At 60.0% G+C, this 25,987-nt stretch overlaps 2 protein-coding genes and 1 long non-coding RNA gene across 7 annotated transcripts; 1 reads left to right on the top strand and 2 right to left on the bottom strand.

Moving 5' to 3' along the window:
- Nucleotides 1-1,356: 1,356 nt before the first annotated feature.
- On the bottom strand, nucleotides 1,357-7,011 carry ENTPD2 (ectonucleoside triphosphate diphosphohydrolase 2). Of its 2 annotated transcripts, XM_036073211.2 has the most exons (9): nucleotides 6,483-7,006; nucleotides 5,078-5,195; nucleotides 4,417-4,567; nucleotides 4,092-4,251; nucleotides 3,785-4,012; nucleotides 3,080-3,334; nucleotides 2,878-2,997; nucleotides 2,008-2,142; nucleotides 1,357-1,923 (listed from the first exon to the last, which is right to left on the bottom strand). In XM_036073211.2, exons 1-9 carry the CDS (start codon nucleotides 6,597-6,599, stop codon nucleotides 1,720-1,722), a joined length of 1,488 nt encoding a protein of 495 aa, XP_035929104.2. In that variant the 5' UTR covers nucleotides 6,600-7,006; the 3' UTR covers nucleotides 1,357-1,719. The 2 variants fall into 2 exon arrangements, with proteins under 2 accessions (XP_035929104.2, XP_077918189.1); XM_078062063.1 differs by lacking the exon at nucleotides 4,092-4,251 and having other exon boundaries at nucleotides 3,730-4,012; nucleotides 6,483-7,011.
- Nucleotides 4,482-15,222, top strand: LOC118523574 (uncharacterized). Of its 2 annotated transcripts, none has more exons than XR_013443907.1 (3): nucleotides 4,482-4,615; nucleotides 11,432-12,453; nucleotides 14,032-15,222. It is a non-coding gene; the product is annotated as an uncharacterized LOC118523574 (long non-coding RNA). The 2 variants fall into 2 exon arrangements; XR_013443908.1 differs by having other exon boundaries at nucleotides 11,432-11,810.
- A 1,694-nt stretch (nucleotides 15,223-16,916) lies between these two features.
- SAPCD2 (suppressor APC domain containing 2) lies at nucleotides 16,917-24,754 on the bottom strand. Of its 3 annotated transcripts, XR_004911167.2 has the most exons (7): nucleotides 23,192-24,754; nucleotides 20,840-20,952; nucleotides 20,119-20,265; nucleotides 19,715-19,822; nucleotides 19,481-19,603; nucleotides 19,223-19,408; nucleotides 16,917-17,557 (listed from the first exon to the last, which is right to left on the bottom strand). XR_004911167.2 is itself a non-coding variant. In XM_036073216.2 (6 exons), exons 1-6 carry the CDS (start codon nucleotides 23,778-23,780, stop codon nucleotides 19,280-19,282), a joined length of 1,203 nt encoding a protein of 400 aa, XP_035929109.1. In that variant the 5' UTR covers nucleotides 23,781-24,754; the 3' UTR covers nucleotides 16,917-19,279. The 3 variants fall into 3 exon arrangements, 2 of the variants coding, with proteins under 2 accessions (XP_035929109.1, XP_035929107.1); XM_036073216.2 differs by having other exon boundaries at nucleotides 16,917-19,408; nucleotides 20,119-20,259; XM_036073214.2 differs by having other exon boundaries at nucleotides 16,917-19,408.
- Between the last annotated feature and the right edge of the window lie 1,233 nt (nucleotides 24,755-25,987).

Genomic DNA, 25,987 nt, shown 5'->3' on the forward strand with positions numbered 1-25,987 from the left:
AACCTCCACCCCGCTGGAGCAGGGGACCTGCCTGGGGCCTGGAGGCGCGAGCCCCAGGAACTCCGGGACACCAGGCGCACACGGAGGGAAAGGTGCGTCCAAAGACGCACCTGGGCCCTCAGAGACCCATGATAAAAGCAAGCACACGCCCAGAAGGAGGCCGGTGCCGGTGACCGCTATGGTTGGAACGGGGCGGCTGCTCTCAGTGAGGCCACCAGGGGGCAAGAGTGACCTGGAGCGGCTGATGAGGGACAGCTGGGAGCTGTCCACGGTCCCTAGGTCCCTGAGGCCTCAGGACAACAAGCAGCTATGGATGCACCCCCTCGCTCTGCACCTGTTGCCCCCAGAGAGCACGCCCACCCATCCCACCTGGGAAACCTCCCTCTGACTCACCTCACTGAGAGAACAAGGGTGAGCCCCCCATGCTTCCCCTCAGCCCTCTGTGCCTCAGAACTCCAAAGAGAGGGCTGGCTGCCCCCAGGGTTGTGAATGGCTCGAAACCCTGCAGAAGGTGGGGGTGCGCGAGCAGGACATGCACCGCCGTTCTCCCCTCAGGCCACTGACCAGACAGAAATAGTGTCTGCGCTCACTTTCTAGAAAGGTTGGGGGGCAGGGAGACACAGCCCAAACCACGCCTTCCCACGCTGAACAAAACAGTGCTTACAGGCCGAGGCTGCGGGAGCGGCAGGTGGGGGCGCCCACCAGCTCTCTACCCTACCCCACCCCGTGGCAAGGTTGGAACCTCCTGGGGATGCGGAAGAGGGCACCCAGGCGGGAGGGGAGCTGTGTCCCAATGTGACGGCGCCTGGGCTTTATAGCCAGGCTCCTCACCAGGTGCTCCTCTCTGAGCACTGGGGCCCTGCACCCTCCTGGCCCTCATCTCAACTCGCCCCCAGCACCACTTCCCGTCAAGAGTTCCCCCCCCCCCCCCGGGGCCCCCAGTCCCTTCCAGCACTGAGTGCTCTAGGCAGCTGCCTTGCCCACTACCTCCCCCTTCTACCACCTCCACGCTCCCCACCCTCACCCCCAGGCCAATTCTAGGCCAGGGCCCAGCCTCCAGTCTTGCTTGGGTCACTGTCGCAGATCTGGAGGTGCTGCAGGGGCCCCGCTGGCCAGATAAGACTCAGGGGACTCGGGGACTTTCTCTTGGGCCGCCATCCCACAGCTACTCCAGGCCCAGCCCTGGAGCAGGGGAGCAGGATCTTCACCGCTGTGTGTCTGTGCCCAGGGAGGAAGGAAGTAGGAAGAGCCTGGGGCCAGCCTTGGGACTAGCAGTGGGTCTTCCTGGCCAACACAGCTGCGGGGAGGGGGGTGGGCAGCTGCAAGGAGGCCCCACCCTATGAACATTCTCTCCACTGCTCTAGAAAGAAGTTTGTATTACAAAATCTTTACAAGTAGGCGCTGTGGGCTCTGACCCTCCCCCTCATACAGACCCAGACCCCAGAGGGCGGGGGTGCTCCGAGGGCCCTAACTCCACTCCCTACACACCCAGCCCTGGACGGGCTGAGGGCTGCGGGGTGGCTGAAGCCCCCACCCCCAGGAAGAGGAGGGCCGGGAGACCCTGTAGGCTGCAGGATGTTGGAGCCGGCAGGCGGGGCCTGGACTCGGTTCCCTTCGCGCAGCCCGGCCCCCCGTGGGCGTGCACGCCAGCGTCCGCGCTCGGTCGGGGCAGCGGTGGGGGCGGGAGACGCGACGGGGGCAGCGGTCCCCAGCTCGCCCCTAGATGGCGCTCGACGACTTGGCCGAGCGCGCCTGGCGCAGCAGCAGGACGAACGCGGCCAGAAGCATGGCGGCGAAGAGCAGGACGAGGACGACCCAGGCGCTGAAGTCTGTGCCCTTGCGCAGCGCCGGCGGCTCGGCGGGGATCAGGTTGGTCAGGTTCAGCATGTAGCCGAGCGCCCAGCCGACCGCCGTGTCCCCGGCCTGCGGGCGAGGGGCTCGGCCTCAGCCCCCCGCGCAGCCCGGGGAGGCCCCGCCCCTCCGCGCCCCCGGACCGCCGGCTCCCACCTTCTTCTGGAAGGTCACCGCTCCGAAGGCGCGCTCGTGGAAGCCGTAGCCGCGGCTCAGCAGCTGCTGCACGAACATGGCCCCCGCGCAGTAGTCGCGCAGGCGGGCCCGCTCCCCCGGGGCCCGAGCCTGGAGCTGCGACGCACAGGAGAGACCGGTGGGCGGGCGGCCACCTGGAGGTCTTGGCCCACGAGGAGCGGTGGCCGGCGGCGTGCTGTACCCCTCCACCCCAACACACACCCACGGGCAATGAGGGGCCAGAGACGCATCAGCGGCCAAAGGGCCCACCACCCCCAGGCAGGACGGTCCCCTCCAGGACCAACAGTGTGACTTCCGGATGGCAGTGGGCTACGCCTGCTTTGGAGGTGGACCTCGAGGGGCCAGCAGGGACGGCCACCCAGGGAGCAGCAGGCTGGCAGCAACCTTAGTGCGAGGTCAGGGGCCCAGGAGAAGCACCAGGCCTTCAGCCTGGACCTTGGGCTAGCCTTTTGCCCCCCCACCCCCGGCCATGTCTGCCTGAGACTTAGACACAGAAGACAGGATGGGGCCTCTGTCACCACCAGAGCCTAGAGACACTGTGTTTCTCCCGAGGTTTGGCAGGCACCCCACCTCCACCTATGAAAACACCACTTCCTTTACTTGGCACGTGTCTGACGAGTGGCAGAAGCCAGAAACCTGGAAGACGTCTTTGAAGCCTGGCTCCCCTACCCCTAAGCTCTGCCGGTCCTCCCTGCTACCACCGTTCCCCACCCCACTTCACTGCATGTGCCCTGCTGTTCCCTCTGTCCTCCAGATCTTGGGCAGGGGGGCCTGATGCTGGCCGGCCGGGCCCTCTTGCGCAGCCCTGGGGGAGCGGGGAGGAGGCCTCACCTCACTCCATGTCTGGTTGCAGACCGTGACCGCCGCTGCCTCCAGCTGTGGCCAGGTCGCCACAGGCAGCCCCATCACCGTCCGCAGGAAGTCCATGGTGTAGAAGAAGGCAGAGAAGGCCTGCAAGGGGGGTACAGTCATACCAAGAGCACACCCCACAGGCTACAGGGCACCGGCCCCCACCCCCATCCCCTGGCCTCACGATGAAGTTCCCAGCCACAGGGGGCTGGAAGACGCCGTTGAAGGAACATCGGGAGAAGCGGCAGGAGGAGAAATTGAAGAGTCCCATGATGAGGCTACGGCAGAGGGCAGGGTCGCTAGTCCCGGACAAGCTGACCCTGGTGCTGTTGTTGAAGGCCTGGGGCCGCTGGGCCGCAGTGCATGGAGACTCATACACGTCCTGAAGCAGCACTTGGGTGGAATAGCCCCTTGGCCAGCAAGGGTGGAAGCCATGGGTCTGGGGGGAATGCAAGGGTGCGACAGGCATCACCCCTATGCCGGGCACTGCCCACCGCCCCCAGCCCGGGGCCTTCAGAGGCCCTCCCCAGAGGACCTGCCTGATGAATCTCCCGTAAGTCCCGCTTGGGCAACATCGCTTCTGTGCTCTAGAGCAGTCCATGGCTCCCCACTGTCTGCTGGACAAAACCCACCCCCCTGGCCAGGCACTCCAGGCCTTTGGAGACCCAGCCAGGCGCTCACCAGACCCACCCAGACCACCTGGCTTTTGCGCATGAGAGATCCCTCGCATCTGTCCTGCCGGCTGATTAAAGCCCCGCTTTGGCTTCTGCTGCCCAGAGCAGCCCCCCTCAGTCCAGGCTCTGCCCTGGACCCTTGGCTCCCATCTCTTCTCACCCCCCCTCCTTCCAGGAGGGCACAGTAGTGCAGGTGGGCCGGGGTGGTGGGGCACCTGCAGTGCACCAGCCAGCAGCCTCCGGAGGACCTGGTCACGGCCATAGCAGAGGAAGCTGTGCGTGTAGACCCGGTAGTGCTGGCCGTAGAGCCGAAGCTGGACCTCACTGGCTGGATCCTCAGCTGGGCTGGCTGTCTCGAAGGTGATCTGAGTGGAGGCGCCCCCCAGGTCCATGGCCCCCAGCGTCCCCTTCCTTGGCCGGAACCACCGGCCCACCCAGCCATACTGTGGGGAGTGGAGGTTGGGGTCAGCCAGTGGGTGGGTCCCACGCCCCCTGGCTCACTGGGCTGGCCATCAGGCCCACCTTGATGAAGTTCTCCAGCAGGTAGTTGGCGGTCACCCAACCAAACACCCCCTCGTCCTGGCCCGAGAGGATGTGGGCACCACGGAAATCAAAGGGATACTGGGTCAGCGTCTGGGTCACAGCTGCAAGCACATTGGCCGAGGCCTCTGGACTGGTCAGGCTGTAACACAGGGAGGACTCTGAGGGGCATCCTCCCCAGGTAGCCAAGATCCTGCTGCTGGGGTGCACCGTGTCTGCCCGGGGCCGCGGCTGAGCGTGTGCGGGGGCCCACCCTGTGCTGAGGTTGTTGTGGAGATGAGGATGGTCAGGGGGCGGGCACACTCACTTGAGCAGGCGCATGCCTGCTGTGGCTCCCAGGTAGAGGGGTGTGCTCACGTGTCTCTCTTCGGGCACCTCCTGAAGTGCCTGGTCCAAGCATTCAACAAGACTCTGGCCAGCCCTGGAAGGGCTGTCTGCATAGCTGGAGATGCCCCCTCCTAGAGGGAGACGGGCAAATGGGCCCAAGCCTGACAGGCAGCCCCTAGGTGAGCCATGGGCCAGCAGGATTGGGGACCTTGGGCTCTCAAACCAGGTGGCAGCTTAGACACACCTTCCCAGCTCCAGCCCTCAGAGACAAAGGGGCCCACCTGCCTGGGGGCCACCCAGTCTCTCAGGCTGCTGCCTGCCCAGGGGTGTGCCCACAGGTGCCAGGATAAAGCACCAGGCATTGCCAGTCTGGCCGTGCCTCCTCAGGGGCTTGCCTGGGTGTGCCAGTCTTGGGCCGGGCAAGGCCCAACCCCCCAGTCACCACCTGGGGCTTACTTTCTGGAATGAACTGCCCCAGCCTCTCTTTTGGAGCCTCCAGCAGTTCCTTCCTGGAGCAGGCCCCAGCCGCCTCAAGCAAAGGAGGCATCAGGACTCTGGAGGCTCAGGCCAGACAGGGCCCCTGAGGCCCTACGAGGAGTGGGTGTCCCAGCCAGGGGTGCCTAGCGCTCAGGGGACCCTACCGCGCACATCACAGGAGCTGTGCTGGCCCACGATGCCTGTGTCATTCTCCTTGTCTGCGGGCCACTTGTAGATAAACATGGATGTGTGGGAAGAGCCAGCGTCCAGGACAATGCCATACTGGGAATGGGGGTGAGGGTGGGGTCAGCCATGGGGGTGGGGCCTGAGGCCATGCCCTTTGGCTCCCCCAGGTCTCTACCCTACCCCACCCCATGGCAAGGTTGGAACCTCCAGAATGAAGTACTGGGGCTCGGGCGCCAGGGACAACCACAGAGCACAGCTTGGTTGGGGAGAGAATGGGGGCAGCCAGGGGTAGGTGGCCTGGAGCCTCTTCTCTTCTGACTGCAAGAACCTTCCTGGCAAGGGCAAGCTGAGGGAATCTGTCAGGGTCAGAGGAGTCCTGGGACCACCCTTGCCCCTTGCCCTGGGGACATGAGGTCCCCAGGTTCCAAAACAGAAACCCAGCTGCAGGAACCCCCTCCACCCACTCTTTCTTCCTCTTCTCTGCCCCCACCTCCCCAATCTCAACCCAACCTCAGGATCTGGAAGCATGCCTGAAAACACCCCCTCCCTGAGCCTCAAGCCAGCACCAGTGACAGACAGCTGGGTCCTGCCCAGCTGAGAGGGGCTGCATGGGCCTTCCTTGCAATTGAAAGGGCCATTTCCCAAGGGCCAGGATTCCCACAGTGAGAACCCAACTGGAGAACATGCCCTCTTGAGCCCAGAAAGGGGCCACCCCAGTCCCCTTCCCCAACCTGGGAAGGGCAGCATCAGCACGCGAATCCTTATCGGGCCACCCCAGCCCCAGCCCCACCTAGTCGTAGCCCTTGGCTACAGAGCACCCACTCCTGTGACCTCCTGGCCCCTGGGGCTTGGAGCACCCACACACTCACACCAACCCCCCTTCACACAAGTCCAATAAAGGGTCAAGGGAGTCCGGGGGGGGGACTCCTGAAGACTGGTGGGAGATCTGGCCTAGTCCACCCCAACTCCTTTAGGACCCTGCCAGGCGCCCCCGGAGGGCAGCACCCCCCGCCCCGCACTGTCAGGGCCTCCGGGTGGGTGAGGAGGGATCCCTGGCCTCCAGCGCCTGTGGCTGAACCTGGAGCAGATGCGTCCCTGGGGGCCGTACGGGGCTGGGGGCCACGGGTCCAGCCGCAGCATGCGGCGTCCAGGGGCTGCCTCTGGGGGAGCGGAGAGACAGCTCCCCGGCCGCGCCCGCGACAGGCTCCGCGGCGGACGCGGCGCGCGGGAGTTCCCAGGCCTCCACCCCGCCGGGCCGGGAGCGCAGCGCAGCGCGGGTGGGGGGTCCGGGGCTGCCAGGCGGGCGCAGCCGGGCCCTGCTCAGGTCCGAGCCTCCCAGCCGGGTCCGCTACTCCGCGGACTGCGCCGGCTGCCCGAGCGCACCTTGAGGGCGGGCGGCTCCCGGACGTCGCGGGTGGGGACGTATAGCAGCAGGAGCCCCGCGAGGCCGGCCGCGGCCAGCAGCAAGGGCGGCAGCAGCGACAGCACCTTCCCGGCCATAGGCGGGCGCGCGGGTGGGCGAGGCGTTGTCCACGGGGCGGCAGGGAGCGGGAGGCCGAGGGCCCGGGACCCGGGGGTAGGCGCCCGGGGCGGGGCGCGAACGGGCACGGTCCGCGGCTGGCCACGCCCACTGGCGGGCCAGGACCGCCCACGGCTGGCCGCCCGCCCACCGACCGCCCGGGCCCGCCGGCGCAGGTGAGAGAAGTTGCCGCTGAATCACCCGGGCCGCCCCTCCCAGCGCCCACCCTCCGCCTTCCGGGCCGCCCAGTCCCAGAGACTCATGCCCTCTGACGGGACCCCCAGACCCCTAGTGCTGGCTACCAGGGTCTGCCTGTGGGCACTCGCCGATTCCACCCGGCGGGACCTAGAAAGCTCCCAGCCGTCTCCGGGGGAGTCTCTGGGCTTGTAGGCAGAAGGGTGGGCTGGGCTGGTTCCTAGGCAGCCGTGGTCAGAGGGTCAGGCGGCTGGAGTGGCTGGCTTTTCCCTGGCCTGGTCCTGAAAGAAGGAGACACCCCTAGCGTCAGGAACCACATGGGTTCCCGACTGGGTCCCTGCCCCAGCCTTAAAGCAGTGAAGGGCCAGCGGGTCCGTGGTGCCGACCCAGCCCGGCGCTGCATGACAGTAGCTGCAAGTGTAGGGTCAGGCCCTGCGGACACCAAGCTGACCCCGGCGGGGCCTGCCCTTCAAGGTGCAGGGTGGGGCTCAAAGCTGAGCAGCCAGAGAGCATGAGGCCAGACCTACCTCACCCAGCCCTAGTCCCAAGGTGACAGGTGAGGACACAGGTAGACAAAGGGGCAAGATGGTCACAGTCACACCAAGCTGAGAAAGGAAACCCAGGCCCTGCCTCCTGGCTCAGGGCCTGGCCCATCCCCGATGCCCCCTTCTCCTGGGGAGGAGGGTGCCCAGAAGCCTGGATTGGGGAGGTGGGAGGGGAGGGGAGCAGGAGGAGGGTCCTGTGTGCACAGGGCAGGAGATAAGGGAGAAGATCTCCCAGACCTGGTGGTCCGCTCCCTCCCTGGATGCTGGCTGGGGTAGGCAAGTGCTCAGCCAGCCCCAGACCTCAGCTCTGCCCTTAATCCCATGAAATGTCTGAGCCCTATGCTTCCACTCCCCACGTACCCTGGGTGCCAGCCTGGCCAAGCATCACCCCTTTCCCTGGCCAGGGGCCACCCCCACGTCGTGCCTTGGGCAAATTAGGAATTCCAGCACCAAGAATCGAGCCATGTAACAGCAGGGAGCCATGTGGCAAGACCACCCGGAGCGCCAGTGACAGGGCAGGGAGGTGGGGGGCCAGAGGGTGGCCTTTGATGGGGGCAGGGTCTGGGCAGCACCCTGGCTGGCTGGAGCCGGCAGGGACAATTGGGCTGGGATGCTGCCCAGGCTGAGGGTCTGGTGTCACAGGCTTACCAAAGGAGCCTTTCTTTCAGCTCTGGACCCCAACAACAGAAAGGGTGGGAGTCCCGGAGATGGCTCAGCCTCCTCACAGCCCTGTCTGGCTGGGCTCCAGCCAAGTCTCTGGGTGTGGCCAGCACAGGGCTCCAGGCCCGTTCCCCTGCCAGCACCCCTCCCCCTTCTAGGCCTTTCTTCCGCGGGGGTGGGAGGGTGGGGGGAAAGCACAGAGGAGGGAGAGGCCTGCAGATTAGATTGAAAAGAGAGACAAAGGCGGCCCACAGGGAGCCCGGTGCAGGCAAGGGCACCGGGGGCTGCCTGCAGGCCTGCCCACCCCGTGCTGGCCCCCAGCCCCCACACCTCATCCCACCAAGCCCAAGCAGGGCTCCCTGATGTTCTGGTTGGTCCCTGGACGGAGGCCCACCAGCCATGAGAGGATGGGGCCAGGGTAGCCGAGGCCTGGATGCCGGAGGGCTCATGGCGGAGGGCCCAGCAGGCAGGCAGGGAGCAGGGAACAGCCTGGGAGAGCTCTCTCTGAGACAGAACCCCGGGCGGGCACATCCTTCCTTGGTGCAGAGACGCTTTTCCTTCTGGAGTGGAAGGTGGGCTGGCGGGGGGCATGAAAGGGGGGTTTCTGCGTGGGAGGGGCCCCCCGGGAACCTGGGGGTGACGGGTTAGGAGAGCTCCAGATGTGCTGTGCACGGCTTGGCCCTGGGTCCTGGCAGAAGAATGCAGCTGCAGAGAGGTGAGGGGAGAGGGGTCCGCAGAGCCCCCTCCCCCCACAGGAGCCGGACCTCCCAGGCTGCGGACATTTGCTGAGGCCCCGTGCCTCAGTCTCCTCGTTGGGAGCCACGTCCTCTTGTGGCTGAAGCATCTTAACTGTTAAAGGCCCTTCACTCTGTTAACCTTAAAAATAAGACAGCCTATTTTACTAGCAAAAATGGGTTTATTTGGGAATAACAGAGAATTGCAATTCGGCATCTGTAAGCTCTAGCAAAACCGCAGGCTCATCCAACAGAGAAAGGAGAGGAATGCTATTTTATGGAGAAGAAGGAGGAAGTGGGAGGGGTTGTTCTGAAACCAAGCCCGCTGGAGAGAAGCAAGAGTTCCGGGCGATGGAGATTTTTCACAGGATGAGTTGCAGAGGGTTGATTTCTTGTAGGAGGGACAGTGCACATCTTTCCCTGGTGGGGCCTGGGGCTGATGATTCTTCCTGTCATTGACGCTGCGTGGTCTGGCTCCCCCTTCCAGCCTCCCCTTCTGGCATCCAGAGCCCACTTTAGTGAGACTTCCCTTCATTCGTGTTCACAACTTACTGTTCCCTTTCTTCATGTGCTCATTCAGTCATTCAACAAACACCTGCTGGGCACCTCCTGTGGGCCAGAGACATAGTAGGCTCTGTGCATGTGCAGTGAGAAAGGGGTGCTCCTGAACTACATGGTGTGGGCACTGGGGAGGCCCACCCACCCCTGTCCTGAGGAGAGCAGACTTGTCAAAGGCTCCCCAGGAGGGAGAAAAACCTGCGCTGCCTCGTGAGGGACAGCAGACTCACGGGAGAGCGGGTGGGTCGCACATGTGCCGTGGAAGGAATAATGACCCAGGAACAGGTACGGGAACCCAGCTCGTCAGCCGCCCCTGGGTGGTCTGCTCTTGGATTTTGTGTTTGTTACTCTCTCACTTTTCTTTAGAGTGTTCCACCTACCCGTGCATTTCTAAATAATGTATCGTGTTGCTTTTCCTGGTTTGCGGACCCGATTTTATACACTGGACATTCTGTTCTGTAACGTGCTTCTTTCCCACGACTTCTGAGATGCACCCATGTCGACAGCTCAAGGGGTCGTCTGTTCATTCTGGCTGCTGCACTGTTTTCCACGGTGATTGTACCGAAGCTGACACATCATGCGTGAGCACGCAGGGCTCTCTGGCTTCAGGCTGTTTTTTCTAAGATTGCTGCTGTGTGCATCTGCACACTTGCATGCGAGTCTCGGGACGAGGTCCCAGGAGCTCGCTGGTGGCTGCGTGCATGTGTGTGTTCAGCTCACGAGCAAATCCTATATCATTTTCGGAATGGGGGTGCCATCTGGCCCGCGGTTTCATTTCTCTGCATCCCTACGAGCGTTTGGAATCGTGCAGCTTTTAGATTTTTGAGAAGCTGGTGAAGATGAAATCCCGAGATTTTAGTGGCGTTTCCTCGGTTACTGAAGAGACAGCATAGTGTGTCTTTCTTGTCTTCTGCGAAGCGTCTGTTCAAAGTCTTCATCCAGTTTCTAGAGACTGTCTGTCTTTCTCTATGCTCTGGACGTTCATCCTCCAGCCGTGAAGTCCCGGAAGCTCTGAATTAGTCGTTTTCTGCTCTGTGGTCTTGTGTGCGTCGTGAGGTCGTCAGATACTCTCCTAAGTCGTGCTCTGGGGGTTTTGCTGTTTTGCTCAGGGCCAGCCTTTGATCCACCTGGAAGTGGTTTGTGTGTAGGATGCAAGGGAAGGGCTCCGAGCCCCGTTCTCCCGTGTGGAGAACCGGTTGTCCCGGGCCCTGGATCATGTGGGGCCGGCCTCTCTGCCCTGATGTGTGGGAAGGGCTGGCCCAGGCCACATGCCACGTCTGCGGGCATGTCCTCCAGCTCAGCGCACCCAGCACGTGGCACCGTCCAGGGAGCGCTCGTGTGTCTTCCTCTCTGGGAAGACAGTCCCCTCTCCCTGCTTCTCTTCCTGGAGCCCCGAGCTCTTCCACAGAAATTTTTAGAACTGGTGTCAGGATCACAACAGCAATGACATTGGGTCTACACTCCAGCTGTGCTGTGCCCATTAGTAAAGAGAAACCCCGCTAAAGCGGAGTCCCGAGGCCAGAAGGGGGAGCCGCACCCCCGGGAAGAAGCCTCAGAGTCCACAGGATTTCAGCAGGACCCCACCAGGGAGGCACGCGCACTGCTCCTCCTAGAAGACATCGGCCGCTGCAGCTCGCCGGTGGTCATCACCCCAAACGCCTGCTTCTCTCGGCGGACCTGGCTTCGGGAACCCCTCGCACTTCCTCCTCCTTCTCCATAAAATAGCAGTCCTCTCCTCTCTTTGTGGGATGTGCCTGCGGTTTTCCCGGAGCTCGCAGAGTAACTGAGGAACAAACAGCTTTATTGTTAAGGCTACCAGCATGTTGCCGGGATGGGATGAGACCGAACTCCCCCTTTCCTGTGAGGCAGCTCTTTGGTTGGGATTTCAAGGTTACACTAGCATCATAAACTTTTCCTCTGGAAAAATTTACATAGCATTTGGATTACCTCTTCCTTGCCTGATGGGTAGAACTTGCCTGCAAAACACTCAGGCCTGGCGTCTTACTGACATTTCCAACTGTGATGGTGGGTTTATCAATTTCTCTTTATTGTTCTGACAAGTCTTGAGATGTGTATGCTCATCGAGACCTCTCTCTCTCTCTATTCATCTTGAGTCCATAGAAAGCTGCACAGAAACGGATGTGGGTGTCCTGTGTACCATCTCCCCAGTGCTCCCCGGCGCTGAGAGCTCATGCAACCATATGGTCCAGAAGCGACACTGAGAAACCGACATTGGTACGTCTAGGAGCTCATTTAGACTTCGCCGGTATTGTACGCACTGCCTGTGCGTGCGTGTGCGTGTGCGTGTGTGTGTGTGGCCCTCGGCGGCCTTATCACATGTGCAACCTGTGTAACCACCTCAACCAAGAAACTCAAGGGAACCATCACAAGACGCCCTCACACGACCCCGTTCTTCACAGTCGCTGCATAAATGGATCACGCATGTCTCCTGAGATTGGCTTGTAGCGCTCAGCAGGTTCCTTGAGGTTCACCCACACCGGTGAGCATATCAACAGCTCCTTCCTTTTACGGCTGAATTGGATCCCACGGTGCGGATGGACCATAGTTTGTTCAACCAATTACCCAGACAAAGACATCTGGGTAGTTTCTAGTTTGGGGCTATTACCAGTAAAGCTGCTATGAATATGTACATGTTCCTGCATGAAAGTGTCTTCATTTATCTGGGATAAATGCCCAAGAATGCAATTGCTGGCTGTGTCATGTATTAGGATGCTTCATACGGGCTCTGTGTGTATATGGTGAGCGAGAGGGAAAGATGTATTTTGAGGCGCTGACTCACGCCGTTGTGGGAGATGGCAAGTCTGAAGTCTGCAGGGCAGGTCAGCAGGTGGGAGACTCGGTGGGTGGGGCGGGGGTCAGTGTTGCAGTCTTGAGTCCAACAGCATCTGCAGGCAGAATCCCTTCCTCTTTGAGGGGCTTTGCCCTTTTCTCTTAAGGCCTTAAACTGATTGGATGGGGCCCACCCAGATTCCAGTGATCTACTTTACTCAGAGTCTACTGATGGGAATGTGAATCGTATCTAACGCGACCCTTCACAGCAACATCCAGATAGGTGTTTGACCGAACGCCTGGGCACCATACCCCAGCCAGGGTGACACAAAATTAACTAGCTGTCGCATTTGGTAAGTTAACTTTAGTTTTATTTTTTTATTTTTTATTTTAAAGATTTATTTATTTATTTATTTGACAGAGAGACACAGCGAGAGAGGGAACACAAGCAGGGGGAGTGGGAGAGGAGAAGCAGGCTTCCCTCGGAGCAGGGAGCCCGATGTGGGGCTCGATCCCAGGACCCTGGGGTCATGACCTGAGCTGATGGCAGACGCTTAACGACTGAGCCACCCAGGTGCCCCTTAACTTTAGTTTTAAAAGGAACTACCAAACTCTTTCCCAGAATGGCTGTATCTTTTGACATTCCCACCAATAATGTCCAAGCAATTCCATTTCTCCACCTGCTAGCCAGCAAATGGTGTCACCATGGGTATTTATTTTAGCAGCTCCGTTTGGGGTGCAATATTTCACGTATCCCATTTTCCTAATGGCTAATCCCATGGGACAGCTTTTTAGGTACATACATGTCATCTGTGTATCTTCCTCAGTGACATGTCTGCATCTTGGTATTTTACATAGTTTGAGGCTGTTATTGGGTGATTACAGGTTTAGGGTTATTGTATCTCCCTGGTGATGTAAGCTTTTTATTATTAGGGACTTACTCTCTTCATCACTAGTAATGTCTTTTGCCTTAGAATCTCTTTAGTTTTATATTAATACAACTGCTCAAGCTTTTCCTGTTTTTGTTTTTGATGCCATATTTAGGTCTGTCTCTTAAAACAGCTATCCAAATTTCTAAAACTCCAATCTGACAATTAAACTAGAGTTGATCTCACTCTTCACAGATGACATGATACTCTATGTGGAAAACCCAAAAGACTCCACCCCTGAATTGCTAAAACTTATATAGGAATACAGCAAAGTGGCGATATAAAATCAATGCAGGGGCTTCTGGGTGGCTCAGTCGGTGAAGTGTCTGCCTTCAGCTCAGGTCATGATCTCAGGGTCCTGGGATCGAGCCTCGCATCAGGCTCCCTGCTCAGCGGGGATTCTGCTTCTCCCTCTGACCCTCCCCCCTCTCGTGTTCACTCTCACTCTCCCTCTCTCAAATAAATATATAAAATCTTTAAAAAAAATCAATGCACAGAAATCAGTTGCATTTCTATACACTAACAATGAGACAGAAGAAAGAGAAATTAAGGAGTCGATCCCATTTATAATTGCACCAAAAACCATAAGATACCTAGGAATGAACCTAACCAAAGAGGCAAAGGATCTGTACTCAGAAAACTATAGAATGCTCACAAAAAAAAAAAAAAAAAGAAAATTGAGGAAGACACAAAGAAAATGGAAAAACGTTCCATGCTCATGGATTGGAAGAATAAATATTGTTAAAATGTCTATGCTACCGGGTGCCTGGGTGGGTCAGATGGTTGAGCGTCTGCCTTTGGCTCAGGTCATGATCCCAGCGTCCTGGGATCGAGTCCCGCATTGGGCTCCCTGCTCCTTGGGAGCCTGCTTCTCCCTCTGCCTCTCTCTGTCTCTCATGAATAAATAAATAAAATCTTAAAAAAAAAAATGTCTATGTTACCTAGAGCGATCTACACATTCAATGCCATCCCGATCAAAATACCATCAACTTTTTTTCACAGAACTGGAACAAATAATCCTAAAATTTGTATGGAACCAGAAAAGACCCCGAATAGCCAAAGGAATGTTGAAAAAGAAAACCAAAGCTGGTGGCATCACAATTCCGGACTTCCAGCTCTACTACAAAGCTGTCATCATCAAGACAGTATGGTACTGGCACAAAAACAGACACATAGATCAATGGAACAGAATAGAGAGCCCAGAAATGGACCCTCAACTCTATGGTCAACTAATCTTCGACAAAGCAGGAAAAAATATCCAATGGAAAAAAGACAGTCTCTTCAATAAATGGTGTTGGGAAAATTGGACAGCCACATGCAGAAGAATGAAACTGGACCATTTCCTTACACCACACACAAAAATAGACTCAAAATGGATGAAAGACCTAAATGTGAGACAGGAATCCATCAAAATCCTCGAGGAGAACACAGGCAGCAACCTCTTTGACCTTAGTTGCAGCAACTTCCTGCTAGGCACGTCTCCAAAGGCAAGGGAAGCAAGGGCAAAAATGAACTATTGGGACTTCATCAAGATAAAAAACTTTTGCACAGCAAAGGAAACAGTCAACAAACCAAAAGACAACCGACAGAATGGGAGAAGATATTTGCAAATTTCTAATCATATAAATGGCTAGATTTATAAAGACCATATCAAACTCACCACCCAAAGAACAAATAATCCAGTGAAGAAATGGGCAGAAGACATGAACAGACATTTTTCCAAAGAAGACATCCAAATGGTCAACAGACACATGAAAAAATGCTCAACATCGCTTGGCATCAGAGAAATAGAAACCAAAACCACAATGAGATACCATCTCACACCTGTCAGAATGGCCAAAATTAACAAGTCAGGAAACGACAGACGTTAGCGAGGATGCGGAGAAAGGGGAACCCTCCTACACTGTTGGTGGGAATGCAAGCTGGTGTAGCCACTCTGGAAAACAGTATGGAGGTTCCTCTGGAAGTTGAAAATAGGGACACCTGCGTGGCTCAGTTGGTGAAGCGTCTGCCTTTGGCTCAGGTCGTGATCCTGGGGTCCTGGGATCGAGCCCCGAATTGGGCTCCCTGCTCAGCGGGGAGCCTGCTTCTCCCTCTGCCTCTACCGCTCCCCCTGCTTGTTCTCTCTCTCTCTGTCAAATAAATGAATAAATAAAATCTTAAAAAAAAAAAAAAAGGAAACAAACTGAGGGTTGCCGGAGGGGAGGTGGGTGGGGGATGGGGTATCCAGGTGATGGGCATTAAGAGGGCATATGACGTCATGAGCACTGGGTGTTATATGCAGCTGATGAATCACTGACCTCTACTGCTGAAACCAATAATACACTGTGTTAATTAATTGAATTTAAATAAAAAAAAAAAAACTAGAGTTGAGTCCACTCACATACATTGTGATTACCAACATATCTCCATCACCTTATTGTGTTTTTCTCTCTTAAGACTGAACTTTTTCCTCTTCTCACCCTGTCCGCCTGCCCCTCCGTTCTTGGGAAGGTGTATGTGGATAACCACTATTTTACCTGACTCTCCTAGTTATTTTAATATACATACTTAATGAAATCTAAAGTGAGTATCTTTTCCCTTCTTATGAACAATTCGAGCACTAAGAATGCCTCAGCTCCAGGCTCCCCTACCCGCGTGCCCTTTCTACATGATCTCAGTTCTCTCCTGGGTCCCCCCATTAGCACACTTACTATTATTACTACTATTGTGTATATAGTCCATGTTTGCTTAGACTTAATGATGTATTTTGATTGGCTTTAAAATACGTCCACAAATTATTTGATTCTCCTTCCTTGAAAAGGTGGTGCCCGATTCCCTTCCTACACCCCTTGAGAAAGGACTGGACTGAGGACTGGCTTCTAAGCATCAGAGGTAAGACAGAGGTGATGTTGTGACTCAGTGACTCCTGAGCCAAGGTCCTCGCAGAGGGGCTCTCGGGTCATCTGCTCTAGGGGAAGCAGATGGAGTGCTGCGAGGACATGGAGACAAGGAATCCGGGTGCTCTACCAGCTGCCCCGTGAGGGCGCCATTTTGGAAGCTGGCCCTTTGGAGACGGTGGCCCCAGCAGACACCTCACCTGCGGCCACAGGACATTCCAAGCCGGACCGTCCAGTGCGACTGCTCCCGAGCTCCTCACCCACAGAAACAGAAAGAAAAGACCTGCTGCTTTAAACCACTGAGCCTCAAGTTAATTCATTCTGCAGCAGTAGACAGCTCATCCTTATTTAGGGCTCCTTCTTGACTTCTGCCTTTTTTCTGAAGTCCTTCCTCCAGAATTTTCTTTAGTGAAGTCCTGTGGGTGGTAAACTCGCATTTCAGGGTGTGGGGGGAGGAAATGTTTTTATTTATGTTATCCTCATTCTTGAAAGGGTTTCCCTGGGTCTGGCCTTGTGTGTTGGTGGTTACATCGTCTTGGCCGTCGCCTTCCTCTCCCCCGGGCCTCTGATGAGCTCCCTGGTAGGCAACTGCTTTCCTCCCTGGATTCTTTCATGATCTTGTGAGAATGTGCCTTTCTTCCTATTCAGCCTGGCTGGCATTTGCTGGGATTTCTGGATCAGAGAACGGAGGTTTTTAGACAATTCTGGGAAACTTAAAGCCAGTTTATCATCATATAGCTCCCCCTTCCTTGTCCTCTTCTAGGAAATGCAACCAGATGAGTGACCCTCGCCTCTCGTTCTGACTCTGGGCTGTGTTCTGGATCACTTCCTAAGCTCTTCTGGTTCACTAACTCTCCAGCTGAAAATTTTCATCGGAAGCTTAGTCCATTTGAGGTTCTCATTTCCATTTTATTTCTATAGGTTGTTTGCTTTTTCATGCTTTATTGCTCATCTTTATAGACCAAAAGCTTATGCTTTCACAGAATAAGAAACTATGAAGACTATTCCTTGTTTATATTTTCAAGAATCTTTTATTTCTTCAGACATATAAAAGTTATTGTATATTCTCTGATAATTACAATATCTTAAATTTTTGCGGAATCTGTTCTTTCTGCTGGCTGTCGTGGTGGGTGCACTCCTGGTGTGTGTGAAAAAGCTTTTTAACGTAGAGGTGCTCATTTTCCTTGGGACTTGACCTACATGAAATCACTGGGGCAGTGATTCTCAATCAGGGACGATGTTTCTACCACCACCACCCCTGGGACATCTGGCAACCTCTTGAGACATTTTAGTTGTCACAACCGAGGGTGTGAACATCAACATCACACCGTAAGACAGCGCCCCCCGCCCCCGACTTACTCAGCCCCAAATGTCACTAGTGCTTTGCAGAGGATGGGTCTGCTTCTGCCACCTGACCGGGACCTGCCAACCTGGGGCCACTTAAACTTCTTCCCTGGAGGTGTCTAGGGCCCACAGGTAGCCTGGTTTCAGACTGCAAACAAAGAGGACATGTGTTTACAGCCTGGGTAGAGGACAAGGGGGGTTCTTCTCTGAGTTGCCTTCCACGTAGCCAGCTCATCTTGCAGTGAAGGGGCGCTTCCTGCGGAAGGTCTCCTGGTGGAAGACAGCTGGGGCGGACACCGTGTTGTCTGTGTGAAGACAGCAGAGGGAATGCAGAACCTCCAGGCGGGGCAGACGCCCCAGGGGACATGGCTGCCTCCTCCACTGTAATGGCTTCCTCAGATTCCTTCACTCTGTCGTGGAGGGCTGGGTAGGGGTGAGCAAGGTGAAGCAGGGAGGGGGTGTTCTAGCAGATGGAACACCGTTTGCAAAGACCAGAGGCGGGAGGCTGGCCGTCCGGCTGCAGCCCAGCTCCTGGCAGGGCCTGGGAAAGGCTGTAGAGGCTCAGCCCAGGGGCTGCCCTGAGCAATAGGGTCACGGGAGGATCAAGAGTGGGGGGTACAGTTTTCAGTTTTGGAAATGTCACGGGTTGCGTTTGGAGGACCTGTGAGCAGAGACTCCCAGTGAGAGGGTGGGCTCAGGGTCAGGTGTGGAGGACGTGGGACGGAAGGGGGGGAGAGCAGATCCAAGAGCTCCTGGTGGGTAGGTCCCAAACTGTCAATCGGGAGGATTTCTCCGGGGTGGCCACTGCCCTGCATGTCCCAGTGGGTGCTGGGGGCCCTGTCTTACTCTTCAAGACCCCATTCCCCTCTTGGCTCCCCTCCCACAGAGCCTGTGTGGGTCTAGACCTGGGGGTTCTTGGGCTCCCCAGAAGAGCCCACCCCACCCTCCGAGGAGGGCAGCTTGCATGCTGCGCAGATTTGGGCCTGACTCAGGACAATCCCCCTCACCGTCTGCAAGCCCAGCGTGGGGAACTCAGAGCTGGGGCCGGCAGCCAGCCACCCTCACCCCGGACCCCTCCTCTGCCGCCGGCACCCTCCAGGGCTGTGGGAGTCCACGTGCCCAAACTCTCCTGGTTGATGGGGTCTCACACCCCATGCCTGGGGCCCCCCCACCGCACAACCCAACGGTGATGTCCTGTCCTCGGTGTGGGAGGCGAGTCCCTGTGGGGTGGAGGCTCCCCCTTCGGGGGAGGCCTGGTGCAGGGGTGGGGAGTTGTCCCTGACAAGGACCCTGCCTCGTCTCTTCCTGGACCCCATGGCTTTCCTGCTCTGTGGCTGAGCCGGCCCAAGTCTGACACCGAGCTGGGGGGGGACAGGGAGGGTGTGGGGGGTCCCTACACCTGGGAACCTTGAATCATGTGGGGTAGGCCCCGGTGGGGGTGCGTGGCCTACAAGGAACCTTGGGGGGCACCCCTGGGGGGCCCATGCTGACATCTCTCGTGGGGACAGAGCCCTCCCCAGGGGAGACCTCGCAGTGGCCGCTGCCGGGCGGCTCCGGCTGTCGTGCACGAGCACCCTCTGCTGGCCGCGGCCGGAAGTGCAGCCTAGTGGGACCAGTACCTTTCACTGGAGACCCCAGGTCAGAGAGGACAGGCAGCGTAAACCCCGCCTGCCCAGAGCTGCCTGAGATCTGGTAAACGTGGGGGGCCCCCCACTGTCCACTGGCGGCAGCAGTAGCAGCTTCACGCTATGTTAGCACCATGAAGCCCCACCCCGGTCTAGCCCCCCAAGGCTGGGACCCAGTCCGTGTCCGGGGCCACGGCACATTCTGGCCCACAGCCCACCCGCTGGCTCCACCTGGGGCTGAGGGGGCCTGGGGGGCCTGGGGGAGCCCAGAATGCAAGAGAGGAAGAAACCTGTGTCCAGGGCCAGTCAGGCGGTCTTCAGCCTAAGTGGGGCTCAAAGAGGTACCTGCCCGGGCTGACGGCCAGGCCAGGCCCTAAGGGCTGTGTCCATGCCCACGGCCAGCTAGATGAAGGTGGAGTCCAAGGGCCCGGCATCCTGCTGGCTGAGGGCGCGCGCCTCAAACAGCTGCTTGATGAGGGCAGATTTCTCCTGCTCCAGTCGTGTGATACGCTCACTCTTGCTGGTCACCTCCTGGGCAGGCGGGAGGTCGGTCAGGGCCCACCAGGCCTCCAGCCCCCACCCCCACCCTTCCCTGCTCCTCACCTGCGTGAGGAGCCGGTTCTGCTCTTTCAGCATGAGGATGGTCTGCTGCTGCCAGCCTGGGGCTGAGGGCGAGGCGGGGGCCGGGGCCGGGCACGGGGGCCCCGAGGACAACGAGGGCAGAGCCTACAGGAGGGCATGGTCAGGCAGGCCTGGCGTTCCCGGGCACAGGGTGAGGGGTGGCGCCACGCTGGGCACGGGCCCTCTGCGGGGCTGGGCGGCCTGGGGGGCACTCACCCTGCCTGCGCAGGCTGCAGCCAGCAGCTCCCCCAGGCGCCGGGCCACCTCCTGTACTTTGGGCAGCAGCCGGCCCAGTGGGGGGGGGCTCCCCTCACTGCCAAAGTCCTGGGAGGAGAGCAGGAAAGGGGACGGTCAGCGAGCAGGACCAGCCAGAGATCAGCCACCGTGCCTTGAGGGGGGTCCTCACGGGTGGCGCTTCTTTCCCCCCAGATTACTGCTTAGAGCAGACAGGGAGCCCTCGGCGTTGCTGGCGGGGGATTCTGCCCTAGGGTGTGTGTGTGGGGGGTCCCAGCACCCTGGGGGAGGGCATGTGCCCTGGAATAGGGCCGTCCTGTGCCGCCCTGGGGGTGCTGCCTGTGTCTAGGGACAGGGACAGCCCAGCCTCGGGCGGCGTCACTCACGGCGCTGGCCCTGCTCTGGCCCAGACGGCGCTGGCGTTCCTGCACGCGCTGCAGCTGCTGCTGGTACCAGTCACGGCCCCGCGCCATCAGCTCGAGGCCTTGTAGCAGCACCTCCTTCTCCTGCTCCAGCTCCCGCATCTGCTGCAGCTGCCCCGTGGGGGGCACACACGCGAGTGAGCACGCAGACTGTGCTCGCCTGCGCGGGCCTCCGTGTGTGCGTGCGGAGCCACGGCCCACAGACCACCCCACGCCGGCACTGACCTGCCCGCGCCCGTGCCGGGAAGCACAGCCCCCCAGAACACGGCCCTCCCTCGGCCCTCCACGCAGCCTGCCCCGGGGGAACACAGGCAACACTCCCCAGCTCAGCAGCTCCCCTTCGGGCAAGCGGTGTGCACGCAGCCGGTGAGCCAGGCTAACTTGGCGAAGGGGAGGTCATGAAGCCGGCTGGTGCGGGGCCGTTCTGGGGAGGGGCCGTGCCCACTTCACATGCCACGGCACACCCAGGCTGCTTCTCTCTAAAGGACTTCATCTGGCCCTGAGCCATCCCTCAAGCGGGTTCAAGCCCGCATGGGGAGACATGTTTGTAATTAACTGACATTCCAGCCCCTGGGACCCAGCTTTGGCTGCTACCTCCCAGGTGGAGGGGTGGTCCAGGAGACCAAGCGTGGGGGCCAAGTGCAATCCCAGGCAAGATGGAGAATCCCCGAGAGCCCTCACTCACCAGGTCACAGTCCACACCGCTGGTGATGGTGTGTCTGCGACGTTCCCCTCGGGCACGGGGGGCCCGACGGGCATCGCCCAGGCCCAGCTCCCGGGGCCTGCAGGCCAGTGCACCTGCAGAGAGAGGCAAGGCCCTGGCTCATTTCCAGGCCTGCCTAGTCAAGCTCAATGCCCCCCACCCCAAGCCTGGTAATGCAAAGCTGGGTGTCCAGGCCGACATGCCTCTGGGGTCGTGGGCAGTTCGGAGCCTCTGCATGGATGCGCCCCATCTCAACCCATTCCGGGGGCGCGGGCAACCGCCTAGCCCTGCACACACTGCCTCTGTGGGGTCTGGTTCCCCACTTGACCCCCACCAACTCGCCTTACCCCTATCTTGGGGAGGGCTGTCTGGTCCTTGAGGCTGCATGTTTGTACACACAACACAAATGCGTGTGCCCACACACATGCCCCAGCATGAGTGCCCTGAGGGCAAGGGCTTTACCCAGTTTGTCTGGGCATCCCCTGTGCACAGAGCCCTTTGGGTACACCACAGGGGCTCAAGGGCGGCTAGGTATAGGGTGAGTGAGCAGGGCCCCGGGCTTCCTTGCTTCTCTCTCCTTGTCTGCCAGGGCCTTTAAGGGTGGCAGGAGGTGGGGCAGGTGAAATGGGAGGGCACAGTTGGCCCAGACCTAACTTTTCCCAGGAAGGATAAAACAAAGTCGGGCCAACACATACGTGCAAACACCGCGCTCAGCGCAGAACTTATGAGTTTCTATGGCTCAGGCATCCACCTGTGGCGGAGTCGGCTTAGGGGTGAAAAGCCAGCGGGGCCAGCTGGCTTCCCTGGGGGATGGGGAGTGTATGCAGGGCAACACAAGAGGGGAGGAGTGGGGTGCAGGTGTGGAGGAAATCGCCTTCCCCTGGCTCCCTAGCCCTATCCCCCACACCAGGCTCAGCCTCACAGGCTAGGCCCCTGGCACTGGCAAAGGGGAGCGGGGGGTGATGCAAGAAGGGGACATGTCCACAGGGTTGGCACCAGGTGGCAGGGCAGGCCTCCGGCCAGCCCTAGCAGACAGGCTCCAAGCAAGCCCAGTGATCGCGTCCCAACCTGCCCGTGCTACATGGCTGGCAGAGAAGATACAGCAGAGGGAGGCCGGGGGGCAGGGAACAACCCCAGAACACCGGGGCTTGGTCTGGGGGCAGCTCCCAGATTCCCGGATGACAGCACACTGGGTGTTCAGTTGGATGACCAGCAGGCGCAGGGAGCCCGGTCCCCGTCTGGGCCTGAGCGAGCAGCCTGTACCCGCTGGGCCAGGGCAGGCCTGGGTGCACTGAGCTCCATCAGGGCCAAAGAAGGGGGGCCTGGGTCTTGGGGTGGGGGGCTCTGTGTGGTATGGGGCCTTTCTCTTCCTGGGAAGCCAGGGGATCTTGGAGCTCCACATTTGGCACCCCGCACACATGCCATGCCTCTTGTCTGGGCCTCTGCTTGTAAAGGTGACAGTGAGAGGCTGGCCTGAGCCTAAAGCTGCCCCATGGGGAGCACTAGCCACCTGCCCAGCCCTGCGTCCATCCTCAGGGGGGTGCCCAGGGGTGCAGGCATGCAGGCTGAATGCCTTGAGGGGTTTGGACCCGGCCCCGATCCATAATGCAGCTGCTATTCCCAGAGCAGACACTAGAGGGGCCCACCAGGGTCGTTCAGCCATCTCCTGTCACTGCCAACTGGACTGGAAGCCAGGCAAGGACCCAGCTGACCACCCACGGGGGGCTGCGTCTGGGTCTCCCCCTGGTGTCAGCCCAGCAGGCCTTGAAGATTGGGCTGGAGACCCACCCACCCACCACTTGACTCTTCCTGGCAACCAGGCCAGGTCTTCCTGGGACACCTCCACCGGCCTCGGTGCTGGGGGCAGTGGGCCCAGCCCTCTTGGTGGAGCTGCCAAACTAAGCACCCAAAAAGGCAGAGAGAGCCCCTCTCAGTCGGGGTAGCCTCTCTCCTCTGCACTAGAGGGAAACTCCTCTGCCTAGGCTGTTATCAGAGATGCGACTGAGGGCCTTAGTGTCCCCAGGTGTGGGGCAGGAATCCCCAGTGCTCAGCTCAGGCCGGGTAGGGCGACTTCCTGGTGGAGTTTGGAGTCACCCACCCGCCCCTTGGCCCTGGTAGCCTCCCACGGTGGCGGGGGAGGGGTTGGCCTGCCTCCGGCCGCGGAGCACACCGGGGAAAACAAGAGGGCCCCTTCCCTCTAGGCGCTGTCGGCCCTTGGGGCCACTTAGAGCTGCCCGCCCCCGTCCCCCGCGGTAGGAGAGGCGCAGGTCGCGGGGGTCGGGGGAGGGGGGGCGGACAGCTACGAGGCGGGGCTGAAAGCCGCCCCGCACTCACCAGAGTCCGCGCTCGGGCTCCGCTCCAGCGCCGCGCCCTGGGGCTGCCCGGGCTCCGCGGAACCGGGCGCTGCCTCTGCTGGCCCGCACAGCTTCTCCAGGCTCCGGGCCGCGCCGCCGGGGACGGTCGGCGGGGGCCGCGAGCCCAGGGGTAGGGGCTTCCTCTCCAGGACCGTCCGCGGCTCGTCGGCCGGCGCGAACACCAGGCGCGGCGGCGGCGGCGGCTGCTGAACCCCGGGCCGCGCCGGGCAGCCTTCCCGGGCCGGGGCGCGGGCCTGGCCCCGCGGGCCGCCGTCGGCGCTCGGCAGCGAGGTGCGCAGGCCAGCCACGAAGCGCTCGAAGGTCAGGTAGCCGCTGGCCGGGGCCACCTGGCGCAGGCCCTCGAGCACGCCGCGGGGTAACTCGCGCGCGTCAGCGCCCTGCCAGCGGGACTCGATCTCGCGCAGGTGCACGCAGCCGCGCCGCCGGTCGTCCAGGATGTCGAAGAGGGTGCGCAGGCTCTGCAGGAAGGCGCGCGGCAGCCCCTCGGTGCCGGGAGCGGGCGCGGCGGGGGGCCCGCGGCCCGGCTCGGCCATCGCGGCTCCGGCCATGGGCGGCCGCCGCCGGGCTCAGTCCCCGGCTCCGTCCCCGGCTCCGTCCCCGCGCGGCCCGACGGCGGGGCCCGGCCGGCGCGCGCAACGCGCCGCGACAATAGCTGCGACTTTTTGAATGGACCCTCCTCGTGGCGTCAGCGCTCATTAGCATTCGCGGCGGCCATTGGCCGAAGCCGGCCCGTCTGCTCCCGGATTGGCTGAGAGGCCGCCAGCCCGGTTTGATTTTCCGCCGAGGGCCCCGCCCCGCGCGCTCCCGCCGCCGTGCCGGCTGCGGCCGGGGATGCGCAGCGGCCCGGGACCGGCGGGGAGGGGGGGGGCGGGGTCCCGCAACTCGGCCCCCCTCGGCCTCGCGGGTGGGGGAGAAAGACCCGAGCGGACCCCTTTCTGCTCCCCCCGCCACCGGCAGCCCTCTCGCGGCGGTTCGGCCCTCTCCGAGGGGCGGGGCCTGGGGCCCTACGGAAAACCTGTCCCCGGTGGCCTCGTGGGGGTAAGGATGGGGAGCACACCTGCTCCAGGGATTTACCTTCTCCGCCTGGCTCCCCTGGGGACTCTTCGCCCCCTACTCGGGGTCCCCTGGCCCAGGCACCCCGACTCTGGGGCCCATTTACCGGGAAAGTCCCAAGAGGATCGTGGGCTCCAGCCAGCTGGGCGCTTCCCGTCACAGAGGCCTCTCTGTCCACAGTGCTGCTGGCTCCTCCCCTTGTCCCTGGGGACGGCCTGGCCTTTCCTGCCTACTGCAGGACAAAGCCACTTTTTCCTGTGTCCCCAGATCTCCATCTGGTGACCCGCTCTCCTCTGCTTCCAAAGTCCTCTGCCCCAGCCTCTTCCTCTGGCTGGACACTTCCTGCAGCGGCTCCCTGACTCTCACAGCCTCTGCAGCCCAGCCGGCAGCCCTGTGTCCCCAGCGGCCCCTGCTTCATTTCCAGCCAGGATCCCATCCTTCTGTCTGGCCAGTCTGGGAGGGGGCTGGAGCTTAGTCTGCTGTCTCTTCAAGAAGAGAACTTCCTCCTGTTAGGGTAGTAAAATGAATTTCTTCCTGCCCAGGAATGTGAGGTCAGCTGGGACAGGTGCTATGTTCAGGAGAGTTCCCCCGGTCAGGGCTTCCTGACTCCATTCTAAATGAGGCTTCCCTTTATTAATTTCATAGCCCTCAAAGTTGGGGCTCCGTTGTGGTAAGGAATTTTGGAAAGACCTAGAAAGCTGTGAGCCTGGCATTTCCCCATGGAGCCTGATCCATCCCTGCCTTCCCCTTTAGTGGCAGAACCAGCCAAAGTCCCAGCATTCAAGCTGTTTGTCCTGCAGTTCATCTCCCCCTCCTACTCCCCTTCCAGCACACCTGCCCGGTCCCTCATCCTTAGGGTACCCAGCAGTCCCTCACCTTGGGCCCCTGCACATGGTAGCTCTCCCACCAGGAACACCTTTGCCTGTCTGCTCCGGGCTGATCCCTCTGCATCCTTTGAAACTCCACTCAGGTACCTGACCCACACCTTGGAAGTTATAGTCCTGATCTTCAAAGCATGAGGCTGCCTTCTAGTGATGGTGCTTCTGTCCCCATGAGTCCCTCCCTGTGCTTTCTGGAAGCAGGACAGGGCCTCCCCATGGCCTAGCATGAGTCTGGCCCACAGTGGAGGCTTAGTGGGTGGCCCACACATGGGAAGCCCCATCCTGTGGACACGCCACCCTTGGGTGGGTTGGGGAGGCCTGGAGACAGCTCCGTGGGGGTTCGTGCCAGCAACAGCTCAGGACAGCAGGACAGCGTGGCCAGCAGCACCCAGGCCAGGCCCCTGTGAACCTGAGCCCACCGCACAGAGAGAACAAGGCCTTCTCAGAGCATCAGGAGCTGTGGGGGAGGAGGCCCTCGGTCTGTGGGCTTCCTGGTGGGCTTCCCCGGGAGGCGCTGGTGGAAGGCATGCAGACACTGGAGTCGGTCCCAGCTCCGGGTGTGGGACTGGGGCGTGGTCCCCTGTACTTCCCGTCCTGAATTCTGACCACTTCCTCCTTCTACCCCACTTTCCAGCCTGGCCCAACACTTTCCTAGCTTTGTCTTTCAGTGTTGCTGTCACCCCCAGGGGCTTCCCAGAGCTCCAGACCAAGTGGGGCCCCTGTGGTTTTTGAGGTGCCGGCCCCACTTGTAATTATGTTCTCACTGTGCCAGCTTGGAGCTCCCTGGAGGTGGATGGTGGGGCCCTCTGTCCCCAGCCTCA

This window comes from Halichoerus grypus, chromosome 14 (genome assembly GCF_964656455.1).
Source record: "Halichoerus grypus chromosome 14, mHalGry1.hap1.1, whole genome shotgun sequence".
NCBI classification, from domain to species: Eukaryota; Metazoa; Chordata; class Mammalia; order Carnivora; family Phocidae; genus Halichoerus; species Halichoerus grypus.